Source organism: Sus scrofa, chromosome 7, assembly GCF_000003025.6.
Source record: "Sus scrofa isolate TJ Tabasco breed Duroc chromosome 7, Sscrofa11.1, whole genome shotgun sequence".
Classification (NCBI taxonomy): Eukaryota; Metazoa; Chordata; class Mammalia; order Artiodactyla; family Suidae; genus Sus; species Sus scrofa.
The window spans coordinates 19,726,669-19,744,479 of record NC_010449.5 but is presented as its reverse complement, the minus strand read 5'-3'; the positions used below and the strand labels follow the sequence as shown (position 1 = coordinate 19,744,479).

Sequence of the window (17,811 nt, the reverse complement as noted above, 5' to 3'; positions counted from 1 at the left end):
AGTGGGTCAAGGATCTGGCATTGCTGTGAGCTGTGGAGTAGGTTGCAGACACGGCTCGGATCTGGTGTTGCTGTGGCTCTGGCGCAGGCCGGCAGCTACAGCTCCGATTGGACCCCTAGCCTGGGAACCTCCATATGCCGTGGTGCAGCCCTAAAAAGGACAAAAGACAAAAAAAAAAAAAAAACAGAAAAAACAAACTAATGGTTAGTGTTAGCTGTCTTGCCCCCCAATGCTGAGAAGCACACGTCAGGAAATGGAGACAGACTAACCTAAGGCTGGTGAGAGGGGACAAGGGAAATACATCGTGCACAGAAGGTCTAGAAGGTCATACACCAAAATACTAACCATGGTTATTTCCAGCTATCGGGATTATGGTTCTGTTTTTAGTTTTTAGCCTTGTCTTTGTTTACAACTGGCAGATATTATTTACTGGTGGTTTTTTTGTTTGTTTGTTTGTTTTGCAAAAAGATGAAATTATTAAACTATGCAAGAAAATATGTAAATACTCCCTCTAAAATTTGTCACCTCTAGGGAATCACTTGATAGCATTTTGGCCAATATGTTTTTCTCTAAACACATATATGCATGCGTGGCAGATTATGTCACCTATGACCTGCTCTGCAAATGAAAATATAAATGGTCACAACTCAATTTTTTTATTATTTGCTCAAGGCTAAATATGCCATATTAGGAAGAAACTCCTTAAGTTCTGGCCAGCCACCAAACTGTCTAAAAATTTCAGGGACTTTCTCCTTCCAAAGGGCATAAATGTTGTGATCATTGCTAGAAATCTTGGGAACTGGAAAATGTCAATCCGTTTTAGGCTGTTCATTTTGTTGCCATAAGATGTCGCTGTTGAAGACAAGGGCTGCACAGTTCAACAGGTGTGACTCCTCTTGTTGAACTGAGCAGTCCCTGTTCACCCCAGTAGTCACCCACCCTGCCCTGCTGGGGTATCTCTGCTTAGACTCCAAAATTAGAGTTTTATTGTCCAGTCAACACGCTGCCAAGGATAGCAATTGTGCCAGGGCGTTTGGGTCTGAAGTCACTGTGTTGAGAGAGAAAGTAGTATTGAAAAAGGAAGGGCCACATGCTGAGTTCAAACCAGCCCCGCTCTGTGTATTCTTAGGTGCTAGTGTTGAGTCCAAATCACCACCCTCTCAAGGTAATTTTGTTCTGGGGGCAGCGGGGGGGGGGGTCTTCCTTTACTTCCCCAGTGATTCTATACTCAGCTCTTTCCCCTACTGCACTATCTGTCAACTGTAGGACTCCTAATTTTCTACATACAGATACCTCCTCCTTTCTAGACCAAAAAATTGTCATAGAGCAGACAGCCCACATTATTTATCTCTGTCCAATGTTGTGCTGGAGCCAACTCGTCCCTGCTCACGAGGGCCCATTGTTTAAATTTTCAGAAAAGCTGGGAGCCAGTTGTTAAAATCACCATTATGTAAATTTAAGTTATATAAATGTACAAGTGAATAAATTATACTGACAGATTACTAAGTACTCAAAACATATCACTTCCTAGTGACCACATGTAACTTTTATCTGTACACATGAGGTTTTGGTATCTATTGTACCTGGGGTGGAAACACTGGATAAAGGTGGGCTACTGTGCATCTCTTTGCAACTTTACATTCAGTGATGCCACCCATGGTGGTAGCTTGAAATCAGCCAGAGAGGGAGTATTTGCACTATAAAAATCAGCAGACACTGCAAATCAGCTCCTCCACCCTGGCACTAGTTCTTCAACCTTTCCCAGTGTGTCACTGATACTCCCAGTGATATTCCCACTGATATTCCCAGTGGCTGCAAGGGCAGGGTGCCCAATAAATTTGGATGAATGGATGGATGGATGAGGGGAGAGAGAGAGCACCTAAAGCAGGAGTAACAGCCACGAGGGGGTGTTGGCAGGGTAGGGCATTTAATATTCTGCTCTTTTCCTTGCAGCCCGCCCAGCCAACCACCTCAATTGTTCTATTTCCTTTTTTTGTAGGTTTCTCATGCTGTGCTCTTATATATTGTGCAAAAGAGTGCAATATAGTACAGAAAATGTGGTCATCCTATTTCTGAATTCAGTGTTGCTTCATCACATTTCAAAAGAGGCATCCATTTTGCATTCTAGCTCATTCTTCTGGAGATAGGGGTGTGGCAATGCACACTGCCGAATGCAGGAAACTCCGCATTTACCACCCACATATTGACAACTAGATCCAGCGGAAGGTAAGCAGGGGTGGAGTCCTTTTGTGGCAAGGTTATTTTTACCACAAGTTCCGTTCACATGTGCCGTCTATCCCAGTGAGTACAAAGAAAAGGGAACTAAATATTACTACTGAGTAATCTGTGTGTTAGGAACCAGTGAAAATCTTATCCAGAAAATGCAAGAAGGGAGGTATGAACTTTTTCTCACCCAACCTTCATAACGTTCCCTGTCATGAAATGTTCCTTATGTCAGTTTTCAATGTTTCCACTGAGTCTTTTACATAGTTTTCTTTTAGTGTGTTAAAAAGAGGAGGAGAACCAGGCAAAAGAACTGTAGAGCATAGTTTTCTTTTAGTGTGTTAAAAAGAAGAGGAGGAGTTCCCGTCGTGGTGCAGGGGTTAACGAATCCGACTAGGAACCATGAGGTTGCGGGTTCGGTCCCTGCCCTTGCTCAGTGGGTTAACGATCCGGCGTTGAGCTGTGGTGTAGGTGGCAGACGCGGCTCAGAACCCACGTTGCTGTGGCTCTGGCGTAGGCCGGTGGCTACAGCTCCGATTCCACCCCTAGCCTGGGAACCTCCATATGCCACGGGAGCGGCCCAAGAAATGGCAAAAAGACAAAAAAAAAAAAAAAGAGGAGGAGAACCAGGCAAAAGAACTGTAGAGCCAGAAGCCTGGGGCAAAGGGATGAAGATACATTTATTATAGTCATAAACACCTTGCTTTGGAATTCCTTATTAAATACTTCTGAAGGGACCCTTTTATGGAAGGCTTATCTTTGTCCACAGAATTGGAAAATGTCTCCTCCAGTAATTGAGGGATAACATTATGTAAAGACCTCAGTCTAATTGCAAAACTCATGGATTAGCTAATTAGTTCACATGAGAAAATACCTATTGGTCCCTCTCTCATGAGGGCATGGGGTCCACAGTACCTGGAAGACGACACAAATCCTCCCAAACATAAAAACCGCATCAGGACCTGTGGGATGTTTGTGCTGCCACCCCAGAGTGGGAAGTGGGACAAAGTTCACCTGAGGGCAAAGCTGTGTTCCCAGCATCCTAACAGCACGGAATCCAGTGACCACCTGCTGCTCGCCTAGGCATCATTCCACACTTCCATGTTGATAGGAACCTTCTGAGATCTCTGATTGCAGTGAGATTGGGGAACTTCAGGGAATCCGTTACTCATTCATTTAGAAAATGCCTGTGGAATGCTGGTTCCCACCGGGCTTGAAATGAAGATACGAAGGTCTTGCTTAACCTTTGCCTTCTGTGGATCTCCAAGTCTCTCAGGACAGACTGGCTTAAAAATAAGTTAAAAATAAGCTAGATCCTACAGCTTCCAGTTGTGTATTTGCACTGTGTTCTGACAAGGCAGAATTCGGCACAGAAAATGAGAGACTGGGAGCTCCTGTCATGGCTCAGTGGTTAACGAACCCGACTAGGAAACGAGAGGTTGCAGGTTCAATCCCTAGCCTTGCTCAGTGGGTTACGGATCCAGTGTTGCCGTGAGCTGTGGTGTAGGTTGCAGACGCAGCCCAAATCCTGCGTTGCTGTGGCTGTGGTGTAGGCTGGCAGCTACAGCTCTGATTAGACCCCTAGCCTGGGAACCTCCATATGCCGCAGGTGCATCCTAGAAAAGACCAAAAAAAAAAAAAAAAAAAAAATGAGAGACTGGAGAAACTGGCCCCAGTGCAGCAAACCTTACTCCTGCAACCCTGTCCCCTTAGCCTGTTAGCTCTCTGCACCTTAGGGCTCTTTTGAATGAATATATTTTCTTTTTGGGTATGTGGAGCAGTTCAGCTATCCCTGAAAAATTGCAGATACAGCTTCCACAGTCTTGACTCACCTTCTCTTTGAAAGTGTTTGAACACTCTCCAGCAACTCTGCTGCCTTACGTGTGCTCTGCTGCCTATGTTTCTTTGTCCTTACTCTCTCCATCACTAAACTAAGGACAGTCACACTGAACTCCCTTTCTTACCTCGTTAGGAAACTCTGAGGAACAAGTGCAGACACTCCAAAATTTCTTAGAAATATGCCTTCACTGGTATTAAAATTATCATCATAAAGGTGATCATGAGGTCCGAGGCGTGTGAAACGCTAAGGCAGGGCCCCAATTTTCCTGAGAGTGAGGAAAGGATTGTGGGAGAGAAAGGAGGGAGGAAGAAAAAATAAAGAATCTTCATTTTTAAGGTGCACATTGCTATGTTTCCCCCCTCACAGCGTAATCTGGTCCAAACAGGAACTGAACAGAATTATTATAATCAGATAGTATCTATAATCAATAATAGTTTGTAACTTTTGCAAAAAAGCTTTTATTCGAGGGAGTTCCCACTGTGGCTCAGTGGTAACGAACCCGATTAGTATACATGAGGACGCAGGTTCGATCCCTAGCCTCGCTCTGTGGGTTAAGGGTCTGGCAGTTGCGGTGAGCTGTGGTGTAGGTCACAGATGCAGCTTGGATCTCACGTTGCTGTGGCTGTGGTGTAGGCTGGCAGCTGCAGCTCCAAGTCGACCCCTAGCCCAGGCACTTTCATACACAGCACCTGCGGCCCTTAAAAAAAACAACAACAAAAAAAAAACCTTTTATTAGAGATCATCCAGTGAAGGAAACACTACAAAGAGCTCTTCCAGGAACATCTGGTGCTCTGCTCAGGACCCTGTCCTGTCCTGCCACCAGGGACATATGTATGATTCCATAAATAACCACCGAGCCACGTGGATGAAACTGGCAGCTGGTTACATGTGCCGGTTTTGACACTAGGTCACATCTAGGTGGAGAAGTGTGTAAAGAGAGTAGAAAGGCTCCCTCCTTCCCTTCCCTGCTCCCTCCACCGTCCTGCCACACCCACTCCTTGACCCCACCTCTTTTTTTTTTTTTTTTGTACTTTGTACTTGATTAAAACTTTGAATGAAATTTTATCAGAAAATATCTCCCCCAGCATTCTGACAATTCCCCAGCGGCTCTCCCTTCCACGGGGCGGGGTGGGCTGGTGTCCACCACCCCGGGAGACTTTCCCTAGGGCAAAGGAGACCTGTACTGAGTCTTGCTAACCCACTTCTGACCGCTGGGAGCCTCTCTTCCCCCTCAAGGTAGGTAGAGAAGGAAGCCCTTCCCCATCACTACCCAGGTTTCCATGGTATTAGCAGATGGAAAGTTGATGTTTATACTGCCTTTGGTTTCTGCCACATCCACTCTGGGAGAAGCCCACTCACTCAGCTTCATTTAACCCTGACCTATTTTCTCCAAATTTGCTCCTTCTTTTTTTTTTTTAGGGCTAGATCCGCTGCATATGTAAGTTCCCAGGCATATGTAAGTTCCCAGGCATATGTAAGTTCCCGAGTTGAATTGGAGCTACAGCTGCCAGCCTACACCACAGCCACAGCAACACCAGATCCAAGCCAGGTCTGTGACCTACACCACAGCTCACAAGCAATGCCAGATCCTTAATCCACTAAGCGATACTAGTCAGGCTCAGTACCGCAACGGCAACTTCCCAAATTTGCTACCTCTTTGCTGATGGAACGCCCAGAAAGCTGGCCCACCTGAACCATTTCCCAAAACCTGAGCCTAGGGAACCTGCGGAGCACTGAGCCTCTGCTCTCAGAGCAAATCTGCTGCCCCTTGTCTCCCCTAGACCCTCCACCTTGGGGCTGAGCTTTTAAGGATTCGGGAACAGTTCTTGGGTCCCTCAGGGTATTGGAAGAAGTCTCTAAAACCTGCTGTGGAAAAGACTTTCAAAACCTTGCCCCTCCGTGAGAGTTTCATGAGGCTTGAATTGTTTTTTGATTCTTGCGCTGGGGGAGGGCTGGCTGTTTTCTGCTCCCCTCTCACCTGAAGCTGCTGTGCTTTATTCTTCTGGCTTTATTTCTCCTCACCCAACCTCATCACGTCCTCTGGTCCACGCCCTTGTTTATAAGTCTGGGTTCACTGGTTCAGCTCTGCTTGTGGTCTCAAAGAGGATGGGTGGCAGTTTTCAACCTGTTATCACACCCGTTATAGTTCTAGGAGAAGAAAACAAATGCTCTTATTTTGAAGAGCTAAGTAAGGGGCATTGACATGGCTGTGTGGAGGTGAAACCAATCTTTTTTTTTTCATCTCTCATCTGAGGTTAAATCAGCATGGACCAGAGGGGCATGAATTTAACATTTATATACATTATGAAATGATAAACGATAAGCCTACGTACCATCTGTTACCATTTAAAGTTACTATGATATTATTGAGTATATTCCCTATTCTGTATATTCCATCCCCAAGACTTATTTATTTCATAACTGGAAGTGTGTTCCTCTTAATCTCTTTCACCTCTTTTGCCCATCCCCCCAGTCCAGTTGCCCACCTCTGGCAATTACCAATTTATTCTCTGTATTTATGCGTCTGTTTCTGTTTTATTTTATTTTTTCATTTGTTTTGTTTTTTAGATTCCACATCTAAGAGTAATTGAAAGAATAAGAGTAATCGTCTTTCTCTGTCGGACTTATTTCACTTAGCATAATATCCTCTAGGTTCATCTATGTTGTCACAAGGGACAAGATTTCATTCTTTTTTTATGGCTGAGCAGAACTCCATTGTGCAAGTATTTATACCACATCTTCTTTATCCATTGATCCTTTGATCTGCACTGAGGTGGTTTCCCTATCTTGACTGTTATAAATAATACTGCAATGAACTTGGGGCTGCATTTATCTTTTTGAGTTAGCACTTTTGTTTCAGTCAGATAATTTCTATCTTCTTGTTGATGTTCTCCATTGTTGAGACAGTCTGTTTGGGTTTTTTTGGCCATGCCCAGGGCCAGGGATCCAACCCATGCCACAGCAGCGACCCAAGCCATAGCAGTGACAACGCTAGAGTCCTTCACCACTAGACCAGCAGGAAACTCTGAGACATTCCTCTTGTAGTTAGTTTCTTTTAGTTTTTTGAGCACATTTAAAATGTATGATTTCGCTTTGTCCTAGTGAGTCCAACATCTGGACGTCTTCAGGAAGAATTTCTATGGATTGGTTTTGTGTTTTGTTTTGTATGTATAAGCCATACTTTCTTATTTCTTTGCATGTCTCAATCTTTTTTTTGAAAACTGGACAATTTAATTAATATTACTTGGGAACTCTGAAAATTAGATGCTCCTCCCCTCTCTTTTATTGTTATTTAGTGATTTTTCTGAACTAGTTCTGTAAAGTCTGTATTCTTTATGTGTGCCACTGAAATCTCTGCTTAGTTACTTAGCAGTCAGCTGATGTTGGACAGAGATTTCTTTTTTTTTTTTTTTTTTGTCTTTTGTCTTTTTTAGGGCCACACCTGTAGCATATGGAGGCTCCCAGGCCAGGGGTCCAATCAGAGCTGTTGCCACCAGCCTAAGCCAGGGCCGGCCACAGGAACACCAGCTCCGAGCCACATCTGCAACCTACACCACAGTTCATGGCAACACCGGATCCTTAACAGACTGAGTGAGGCCAGGGATTGGACCCGCAACCTCATGGTTCCTAGTTGGATTCATTTCCACTGCGCCACGTGGGAACTCCAGACAGAGATTTCTTTAGATGCTTGGAACCACCAAGTCTTAGCTTTTGCCAAGGGACTTTGTATGTCCCTGAATGTAAGCTGGGACATACCTTCCACACTCAGCTAGGCACTTTATAACTTTGCCTTAACATTTACTTCCTGCTTCTGCAGAACCTCAAGATTGGACAGAGGTGGGAGTTTATTGCCTCTGCAGGTCTTTGCTAAGCATGTGCACATCCCTGGTCATTCACACAGCCCTACATGTGTTTGGATTCTGGATTCCTAGGAATATGTCAGAGCTTTTCAAAGCCCATGATGGTTATCTCTTTCTTCAACTCTTTTTTTTTTTTTTTTTTTTTTTTTTTTTTTTTAAGATTATATTGGAGTCCACGTCATGGCGCAGCAGAAACCAATCTGACTAGGAACCATGAGGTTGCGGGTTCAATCCCTGGTCTCACTCAGTCTGCTAAGGATCCAGTGTTGCCGTGAGCTGTGGTGTAGGTCGCAGACATGGCTTGTATCTGGCGTTGCTGTGGCTGTGAGGTAGGCCAGTGGCTGCAGCTCTGATTAGACCCCTAGCCTGGGAACCTCCATATGCTGCCAGTGTGGCCCTAAAAAAAGGACAAAAAACAAACAAACAAAAAAAGATTATGTGGAGTTCCCATTGTGGCTCTGTGGTAACGAACCTGACTAGTATCCATGAAGATGCGAGTTTGATCCCTGGCCACACTCAATGGGTTAAGGATCTGGCATTGCTGTGGCTGTGGCATAGCCTGACAGCTGCAGCTCCAATTCGACCCCTAGCTGAAAATTTCCATATGCCATGGGTGCAGCCCTAAAATAAATAAATAAATAAATAAATAAATAAAATAGAATTTAAAAAAATGATTTTAGTTCACCTACTGTTTGCCCTCAACTCTTATCACTGACTTAGGCAGCTTAGTTATTCATCAATTGCCTCTGATTGTTTTCAGCAAGCAGGCCCAGGGAAAAGCCTGTTCACTCTGGGAAACTCTGAAAGACAGCTATGTAAGTAGGATCTTCCAGGGAAACAACAGACAGTTCAAAGCATGATAATTTTCTGGGAATGGGGCTTTGAAGAAGCTCCAAACCCTTTATCCAACCACTCCAATGACTGCCAGTCTTCAGTTTTTACTGTGATTGTAGGCTCTTGGTTTCCAAGGTTATTCCAGAGCTGGGGAGGAAGAGGTGGAACCAGGGCAAGTTAAAATGCCACAAAATTCACTGTTCTTATAAAAATCCAGTTGTTTTTCTCCCACCCTGCTCGGCTCCTGAGATCAGATGAGATCAGGCAGTCAGGGTGATATGACCATACACGTAGATGTTTTTCTTTTTTTGTTGTTTTTTGTTTTCCTTGAATAAATATTCCTTGGGTTGCTGCAAGCCTTTGTTTAATTTCCAGAGTTCTGAAAAAGTCTATATCATTTTTCCAGTGTTTCTTATTGCTTTGACAAAAGAGTTTTGGAAGGTCCTTAGTCCTTCCTCTATATTCTCTGATATCCCAGTTGGTTCTTTGAACTTTTTGTCAGTCATACACTAAAAATCATGTAGTGATTTATCATCAAAATTTATGTTTACTGGTCTATTGGTAACAACTCAATGAGATCCTCATTCAAATCTTTGTAAACAAAGAATTGGAAAGACTGCAGTTTACCAAAGATTTCAGTACCAGTCATTTAATGTCATTCACTTTTTCAACAACAATATTTCATATTTTTCCCTGGCTCAGCAGTAGTTTATATACCATAAAACAACCTCCCATTGTGAGACCTAAGAAGGTGAGAGGTATGCCTTACTTTCAAAGTTGAGAAAGTCATTCCTTCTCATTTGACCTCTTTTCTGTGGACAGAGGTGTCCTCTTGGGTCTAGAGTCACGGTGTGGGAGGAAGGGTTGTAATTCTCCCTAAAATTTGTCCCAAATCTCTCACAGACATAAAGGACATTTTAATCCATTTAAAAAGTCACTAATTATAGGTTGACCACTCCCAGAAATCATACCCTTAGCCCAAGGTTATGCTCTTGCAAATCTACCCAATGTGACTCTTGCCAGACCATTTTGCTGGCCTCTTCTTCCTCCTTCCAGAGTGAAGTGAGCAGTTTTGTTAACTAGTCAGCTACCCTATTATCCTTAGTCCTATTGAAGAGGACCACCCAGGGCTTTGGTCGGCTTATCCTTCCGGCTTCCCCAGCACCTGTAGTAAGTGACCTTGAGTGTGGCTCCTACACCTGAGAGAGGACCCTAAAACTGAGGAAAGTGAGCTAGAAGACTTCCAAAGCCTCTGGGAGAGTTCTCATCCCATGAGGTGGGTGTCTCCTTTCAACATGAAAATAAGAACACCATTAAAGTCATGTTCCTTTAGTCCCAGCTCCTTATCCATAGCTTTCTGCAGTTAGACACATTTCATGTGCATTCTTAGAAGCAAAGTTACCCAAAGATAAGATTATTTCTGGCTCTGTGGTATTTTCACCTTCTTTTTCTTTTTTGATTCCAAACTCTCCTCACAGTTTCAATTCCTCTCCCCTAATTTTGTTCTCCTTTCTGTTTCTAATAGCCTTCATTATTTCAGGTTCTTCTCTCTGCTCTTAACTTTTTGTATCTGAAATTTAAGTATTTAGAAACACTTTTGGGAGGGAGTGGGAAGTTCTCCAAAAGTGGGTACAGAGAGAAAATGGTAAAGTTCATCCCCTATTGAAATGAAAGCCCACATTGGATGATGACATTTTCCCATCAGTATGACTCTTCCTCTAAAGAAGAAGATGGTAATTTCACAGATGGTAATTTTTTTTCCAAACAGCAAACCATGCAGAAATGTTTAAAATTAATAAATAGCCTGGAATTCCCTGGCGGCCTAGTGGGTTAGGGATCTGGCATTGTCACTTCTGTGGCTCAGGTTTGATGTCTGGCCCAGGAAGTTCTACATGCTGCAGGCATGGCCAAATACATAAATAGCCAGTCATTATAATTTAAATCCTAATACCACAAAATAATATCACCATGTTGATGTTCATACATTCAATGAAACACATGCTCATGTATAAATGTCATTTATACATTTACTTAAATGTTTCCCACTGTGCCTGAAATATAGCAGGCATTCATTATTATTTTTCAAATGGATGGATGGATGGATGGATAGATGGATGGATGGATAGATGGATGGATGGATGGATGGACGGACACAGGAATGGGCAAGTAAATTTCCTCACAGTGAGGACTAGGCCTTGTATGTCCTTGAAATTAGCACACCCATTATAGCATAAAGTGGGTACCAACTGCTCAAAGTATAAAAGCTTTGCCATGTTCCTGGACTTTCAACTTTGGTGAATTCTGTTGTTAAACTTAGCCCAGATTGTCGCAAATCAGCCTCTGATTAAAATAGTTGGTTCATATTGGTTCATCCTAACTTTTGTTCTTTTCCTCAAATCCAATTATCGGAGCTGTCCACCTCAGTCACTGAAAACCAAGGTCCTTTATTGTTCCAGACTCACTTCTCACTGTGCAGTCAGAAGTACTCTCTATAACCTCCACCCCCTTATCTCCACCTCACTGACTTGCCCCTCTGAGCACTGAATTTCCCTAGCTTTAGTCTTTCTTTTCCAGTATGGATTTGAAGAGGATCAGAATATATCAGCCCCTAATATGCCACACTGGCATTAAGATTATTTTTCGCTGAAGGCAATTCAGACACAGCAGACATAAGAGAAGGCTCTGCTTTCTTCCTTTTTGCCTAATAACAGAGCATATATTTCCCTTTGTACAGGTGTTCCCCTCTCCCATACCAGGAAAAGGAAAGTGACTCTTCATCAACTGAAGCCCACTTTTAACACCAGAGATGAGATGAGTCTGCATAACATATTTATTAAACAGCCTTCATCTAGCAAACATTTCCTAGTCTCCTTCCCACAATTCACCACCCTAGGAGCCCAAATTTCCCTATCCTCTTTTGTCTAATCAATTCTCCATAAATTATCACTCTCTGTTAAAATAGTATATACCCCCAAGTCTAACCACTTCTTTAGGATTTTCACTCATTTTCTCTGAAACCCCAGGCATTATACAAGTGTTAATTAACTTTGTATGCCTCTTTTCCTGTTAATCTGTGTTTTGTCAGTTTAGCTGTTATTTATATTTCTTTCATTTTGCCTATTTTTGTCATTTATATAAGTAAGCTCAGACTATTTGTATTTTTTACGAGGCTTTCTCAGTCAACATTATGTTTTTGAAATGTATCCATATGGATGCATGCATCTATAGGTCATTCATTTTCCTCCTTAGCCCCACACATCATGACTTCTCTCTCTAAGATGAGTGTGAACTTTGGGAGCAAGGAACGTGTTTTCCATATTCTCTGCTCTCAAGGCATTCTCTGTGGCATCTGTGACTTGTACTTCGAGATTGTTAGCTTTTTTAATACCTAAATCAGAGAAGAGAAGACTGAAGGGAATGTACCAAGTGTTGAGATTTTGTACCGAGCGTGGTGGCTACTCACTCTCCAGTCTCATTGATGCTTCAGCCAGAGAAATGGCCCTAAGCTGCCCTGGAAGAGATTTAAGTTGAATAATTACATCTGGGCATGTGTGGTGTGCTGTGTGCTATGTCACTTCTCTGACATGAATTATCCTATGTAATCCTCCAAACAAGCCAAATAAGGAAGTGCATTAGCTTGCTAGGGCTGCTATTAAACAAAGCATCCCAAGCTGGTGGCTGAAATAACTGAAATGCATTGTTTCGCAGTTTTGGAGGTTAGAGTCTGAGATTGAAGAGTCAGCAGGGTTGGTTCCTTCGGAGGGAGGTGAGGGAGACTGTCTTCCATAGCTTCTGGTGGTTTGTTGGCAATCTCTGGCATTCCTTGGTTTTTAGATCTCTGCCTTCACCCTCACACAGTGTTCTCCCTGTGTGCATTTCTTTGTCCAAATCTCCCTTTTTTATAAGGACAGTTGGATTTAGAGGGGCTCAGCTTATTCAAGTGTGGCCTTTATGTTAACGATTTACATCCGCAATTATCCTGTTTCTAAATAAGGCCATGTTCTAAGGTCCTAGGGATTAGGACTTGGGGGGGAGAACAGATAATTAAATCTATAAGAAGAAATTTTATTTTCTCCATTTAACCATAAGCAAATAGGCCTAGAAAGATTACGCTAACTTGCCAAAGTGGAATGGCTGGGGACCCTAGGGTTAATACGGTAACCCGGTGGTTCTGAAGTGGGAGGATATGGTGCTGGTGCAAATCTCCAAAAGCCACAGGGATGCGTGGTGACCCAGGTCATGTGTAGTCACTCCATTAAGCTATGAAAAGACAGGGAGGAAACTTACATGCATATTACCAAGTGAAAAAAAGCCAGTCTGAAAAGTCTATATTCTATATGATCCCAACTATGACATTTCTGGAACAAGCAAAACTATGGAGACAGTAAAAAGACCAGGGGTTGCCATGGATTGCAGGAAGGAAGCATAAATAGGGGAAGCACAAAGGATTTTTAGGGCAGAGAAACTACTTTGTATGAGATTATAAGGATGAATTCATGTCATTATGTATTTGTCTAAGCCCATGGAATATACACCAAGAATAAAGCTTGGACTAATGTAAACCTTTGACTCTGGATGATAATGATGCATCAGTGTAGTTTCAACAGTTGTAACAAACGTACCACTCTGGTGGGGTGTTGATAACGGGGGAGGCTTTATGCACGTGAAGCAAATCTCTGTTACCTCCTCTCAATTTGCTGCAAACCTAAAACTGCTCTAAAAAATTCTCCCATATATATATTTACATATATGTATACACACACACTTTTTTTAAAAAAATCCTACTTGATAAATAAAGTTGCCAGAAATAAATACTTCAGGCCAACATCAGAGACCCAAGCCACCATCATCTCCGTTTGCATTTTCTGAACTTCTGACCCCTGAGATGTCTTATAACACAAGTGAGAGAGCTAGGAAACCCCAAGTGACGTTGCATATCACTCAGAGATTTGTGTTTGAACAGCCATACAGAACGTAGCATACCTGGGGAGTTTCTATATGGTGATACCAACCACTGGTATTCATGTGACAACTCAGTGGTGGTTACTCCCCCCTCAGGAGGAACAGACTTCTAAGCATATTCTCCTTTCTTCTTTCTTCTTCTTCCTTTTTTTTTTGGTCTTGCCCAGGGCATGCAGAAGTTCCTCCCATCCCACCCCCCACCCCCCGCCCCTACCCAGAGATTGAACCCAGGCCACATCAGAGACCCAAGCCATAGCAGTGACAACTTTGGATCCTTAGTCCTATTAAAATGGAGCTTGTTTGACCCAAATGAACTACTTATTGACCATAGATTAATTGAGCCAGTAAGAACCTAGATGTGCATTAAGGTTGATTTAAGTGTTGGAAAGTTTCTAATCCTCAAATGCAGGCGTCTGCAAAAAAGAAAAATGCAACTACTACTGAGTGAAAGAAAAGCTCTGTCCCTCCACATGCCTGCCCGGGTCTACCATAGTGACTTGCTTTCCTTTCAGATAAATTGTCATTGAAGCAAAACCAAGATAGGAGAAATGTGACCCCCCCTCTCTTTCACCACTATCCACTCTGTTTAAATTCATAAGTAGGAAGGTTTTCTCTTTTAAGAAAATATGAAAGTTGTTGGTCTGTAATAGAATTCACTGCACTCAGACCGATACCTGTGCTCAGATCCAACCAGATTGGCAGCCCCCTTCCGAAAAACATTGCTTCTCAGCGGCGAAAATTACCCCACCTGGAATGCACTCCTCAAAAGGCTCAGGAAGCCTATTCATATGAATGAAGCTGCTTTCTCGAGGGCAGAGGCGGAAGCTGCCCTCTCGGGCGCTTAGGCAACCCCGGGGGAAAGGAAACAGCCTCCGGGGGCGGTGTGGCTGCTGGGGCTGCCGGGGCTGTGGGGCTGCCTGGGCTGCGATCGGCTGCGCTCGCTGACTGCTGTCCCCAAGATGCAGGATCTGGACCCTGAGGAGTTCCTGATGGATGAAGAGGATGATGTTTTTGGTGAAGGTAAACACGTCTTTCTGGCAGGAGCGTTTCTGGTTTACTGTGCATAGCTTTGGCACTATTGGAAACTTTGGCCTGGCTTGGGTAAGGGACTTGAGGACTTTGAAAACACCCTGCATGGGATGGTGGTTGCACATGTCAATCTAAGCACCCAAGGAGTACAAGGCAAAGCCAGGTAGCAGGAGAGCTTAATGGTTCCTCCAAATACTTTTTAAGTCATGACTGAAGATTTAGTTTAAGGTAGAAAACAGTACTAAATTGTCCCCTTGTCTCTCTTCTGTGTGCTCCCGTTTGACACCTTAAGGGAAGGAAAGTTGCTCTGTGCTCAGTACACAGCAGGACTGTAGGGGGCAGTTGGACAAATGGGCCAGGGGTGGTTCTCCATGGTGCCATATTGCTTTGATCTGCACTACCTGCACCCCCTCTTTTCTCTCCCTTTGCCTCTTTCTTGGACTTACCTGGCACCCCAGCTCTTGGTTCCCTTTCTCCTTTCCTCTTTTTTCAGGCTAGGAGGCAGCAGCTATACTAGCTTCCCGACACCCACTGGTATCATTTAAATTTTAACAAGTAGTCCTGTAGAGTGGGATTTACCTGCACGGGTTGCAATGTGAAATGACTACTCTTGGGGTCTACAGATGTCTTGTTCAAATGCTGCCTATGAGATTGGGCTGCAGGCAAGAGCTTTTCAAGTATTTGGAACTGTCTAAATAAATGGTAATCTGGGCTCAGGGACCTCATAAATTTGGGTGTTTTTTTTTTTTTTCTTCACACAAGAACCGTATCTGGTAGTTTTTTTAAAAAACTCTCTCAAGTAAGTTATTGAAGAAGCAGTAGTAAACTTTTTTTGTGATTACCCAAATAATACAAGTTCACTGAAGACAAGTGAAGGAGTATAGAATAATACGAATCACTCGTAATCTAATCACCTGAGATGCAACCACTGTGAATGTCTTGAAATCTGTCTTTCCATGACTTTGTTGTAGCCTCAGGAATACTTAAAACCGTAATTTGGGTTTTTATCTGAATTCAAACCATCTTAAAGAATATCTCCCTGAGCTTCCTTGCTGTTTGCCATATTCTCAAGCTGTTGCTTTGCTTGGATGACAGGTATTTAAATCACTTGACATTTGATCTTCAGCCCCATTCCTCAGCCTTCACTTCTACTTAAAGATGTTTTCTCTGTGTATACATACTTAGGTAATTATTCCCTTCAGGAATTAAAAAATATTTACAACTAGGAAAATAAGCCTAAATTGGACAATCTGCTCATTACCCAGCCTCCAAAACACCAGGCCACATTTCTTTCCCCCAAAGGGATTTCTCCCTTTCACCAAGGGCTGCAGTGCTAAAGAGCGCCACCTATAGACGGATATAAGCACCGCCTCTGGCCCCACCCTGAAAGAGAGTTAAGTGAGGCTTGAAGCACCTGTGAGATCTCTCTCCGGAGCATTCACAATTATTGAAGTGATTATTTCAAACTCAACAGGCATGATATAGAGTCAAGTTAGGAGTCAGACAAAATTCAGATTAAAATTCTCATTTTGCCTTTTATTACCCATGTGACTTAAGCAAAGTAATTGCTAAATTAATTCCTAGGTGGTGAAGTAGGATGATAATACCTACTAGATTGTACAGATTAGCCTCATAATAGATGCATAATTATTTGCATTGTACTTCGCAAGTGATATGCTTTGTGCTTTCCAGATGGTTATTTCATTTAACTTAATTCTAACAATAGAATCCTTGCAAGTCCAATTTCCAATGTGTTTGATTCAGTTTTCAGAGTCATAGTTATGTGAAAGTCCAGGTAGTTCCTTCATTGTCAGTAAGCTTGATGCGGGGTAATAGTCAAGCGCTTCGTCTCTAGAATTCCACTGCCTAGGCTTTGCCATTTAATTCTCTCTGTGACTGAACAGGTTACTTAATCTCTCTGTGCCTCATGCTACTCACTTATAAAATAGACTACAAACTTCCAAGGGCGGTGTTGTGCTGATGAAGTATTGTCATAGAGAAAGTGCTTAGAAAAGTGCCCCAAACATGGTAAGCACTCAATAAATACTAATTCCTACTATGTACTCACAAAAATAGGTATATAGAATAGGTTAGAACATGAAAAAAAAAAATTTTGGAGTTCCCCTAGTGGCACAGCAGTTAATGAGTCTGACTAGGAACCATGAGGTTGCAGGTTCGATCCCTGGCCTTGCTCAGTGGGTTAAGGATCCGGCATTGCAGTGAGCTGTGGTGTAGGTTGCAGACACGGCTCGGATCCCGCGTTGCTGTGGCTCTGGTGTAGGCCGGCAGCGGCAGCTCAAATTAGACCCCTAGCCTGGGAACCTCCATATGCCACGGGAGTGACCCTAGAAAAGGCAAAAAGACAAAAAAGAAAAAAGAAAAAAAAGAAAGTGATATATAAAAGGAATTCAGCACAGAGTTTTTTTTTTTTTTTCACATGTCTAGTTACCCTAGAATATTCAAAATAGGACTTATTTACAGAACATCAGTTTGTAAACCACTCTTCAGAGGTAAGATAGGGTGGAAACAGCACAAACGAGTTGTTAGGAGCCTGGAGTGTAGCCCTTCATCTGCTCTTATATAGATGTAGCATCTTGGGCAAGTCATTTAACCTTGTCGAGCCTCATTCTTCACCTAAAATAAGAGGCTTGATTGCACATTCTCCAAGATCTCATTTTAAAAGCTCCAGCATTCTCTCACGTCATCTTTTCTGTACAGTCACATACATTTACCTAGAAGAATTCAAGCTTGCTTCAGGTTTCCTCCATGTTTTTTGCTTATTTTAACACGCCTAAGAAAGCAGAAAGCTTTTGGTCCAATGAGTCTCCTCTCACATAAAGGAAGGAAAATGCCTAGGAGCTTGTTACTAAGGCAACCATATTTCCTTGTAATGGACACATCTTTAAAGGACCCTTTCCCCCCCGAAGAAACACAGGTTTAGAATTTAGGTCCATTCAGCTTAAAGTACATATAAATCCATTTAGATTTATGCACCACATAAAGATCTTGGACGGAAAAAAAAAAAATGAGTCATGTTCACGATCTCTTTTAACTGCCTGAGAG

At 42.8% G+C, this 17,811-nt stretch overlaps 1 protein-coding gene across 7 annotated transcripts in view; it reads left to right on the top strand.

Annotated features, from left to right (window-relative positions):
- The window catches only part of RIPOR2 (RHO family interacting cell polarization regulator 2), a 232,988-nt gene that overhangs the window by 97,866 nt on the left and 117,311 nt on the right, over window positions 1-17,811 (top strand). For 2 of the 7 annotated variants that reach the window (XM_013977480.2, XM_021098405.1), the window contains exon 1: window positions 8,062-14,739. The exons of 4 other annotated variants lie outside the window; for them this stretch is intronic. In XM_013977480.2, coding sequence (XP_013832934.1) covers window positions 14,679-14,739 — 61 coding nt within the window. In that variant the 5' untranslated portion in view covers window positions 8,062-14,678. Of the gene's footprint in view, window positions 1-152; window positions 2,227-8,061; window positions 14,740-17,811 lie in introns of those variants that run through there. One more of the 7 variants, XM_021098404.1, reaches the window with a different exon arrangement.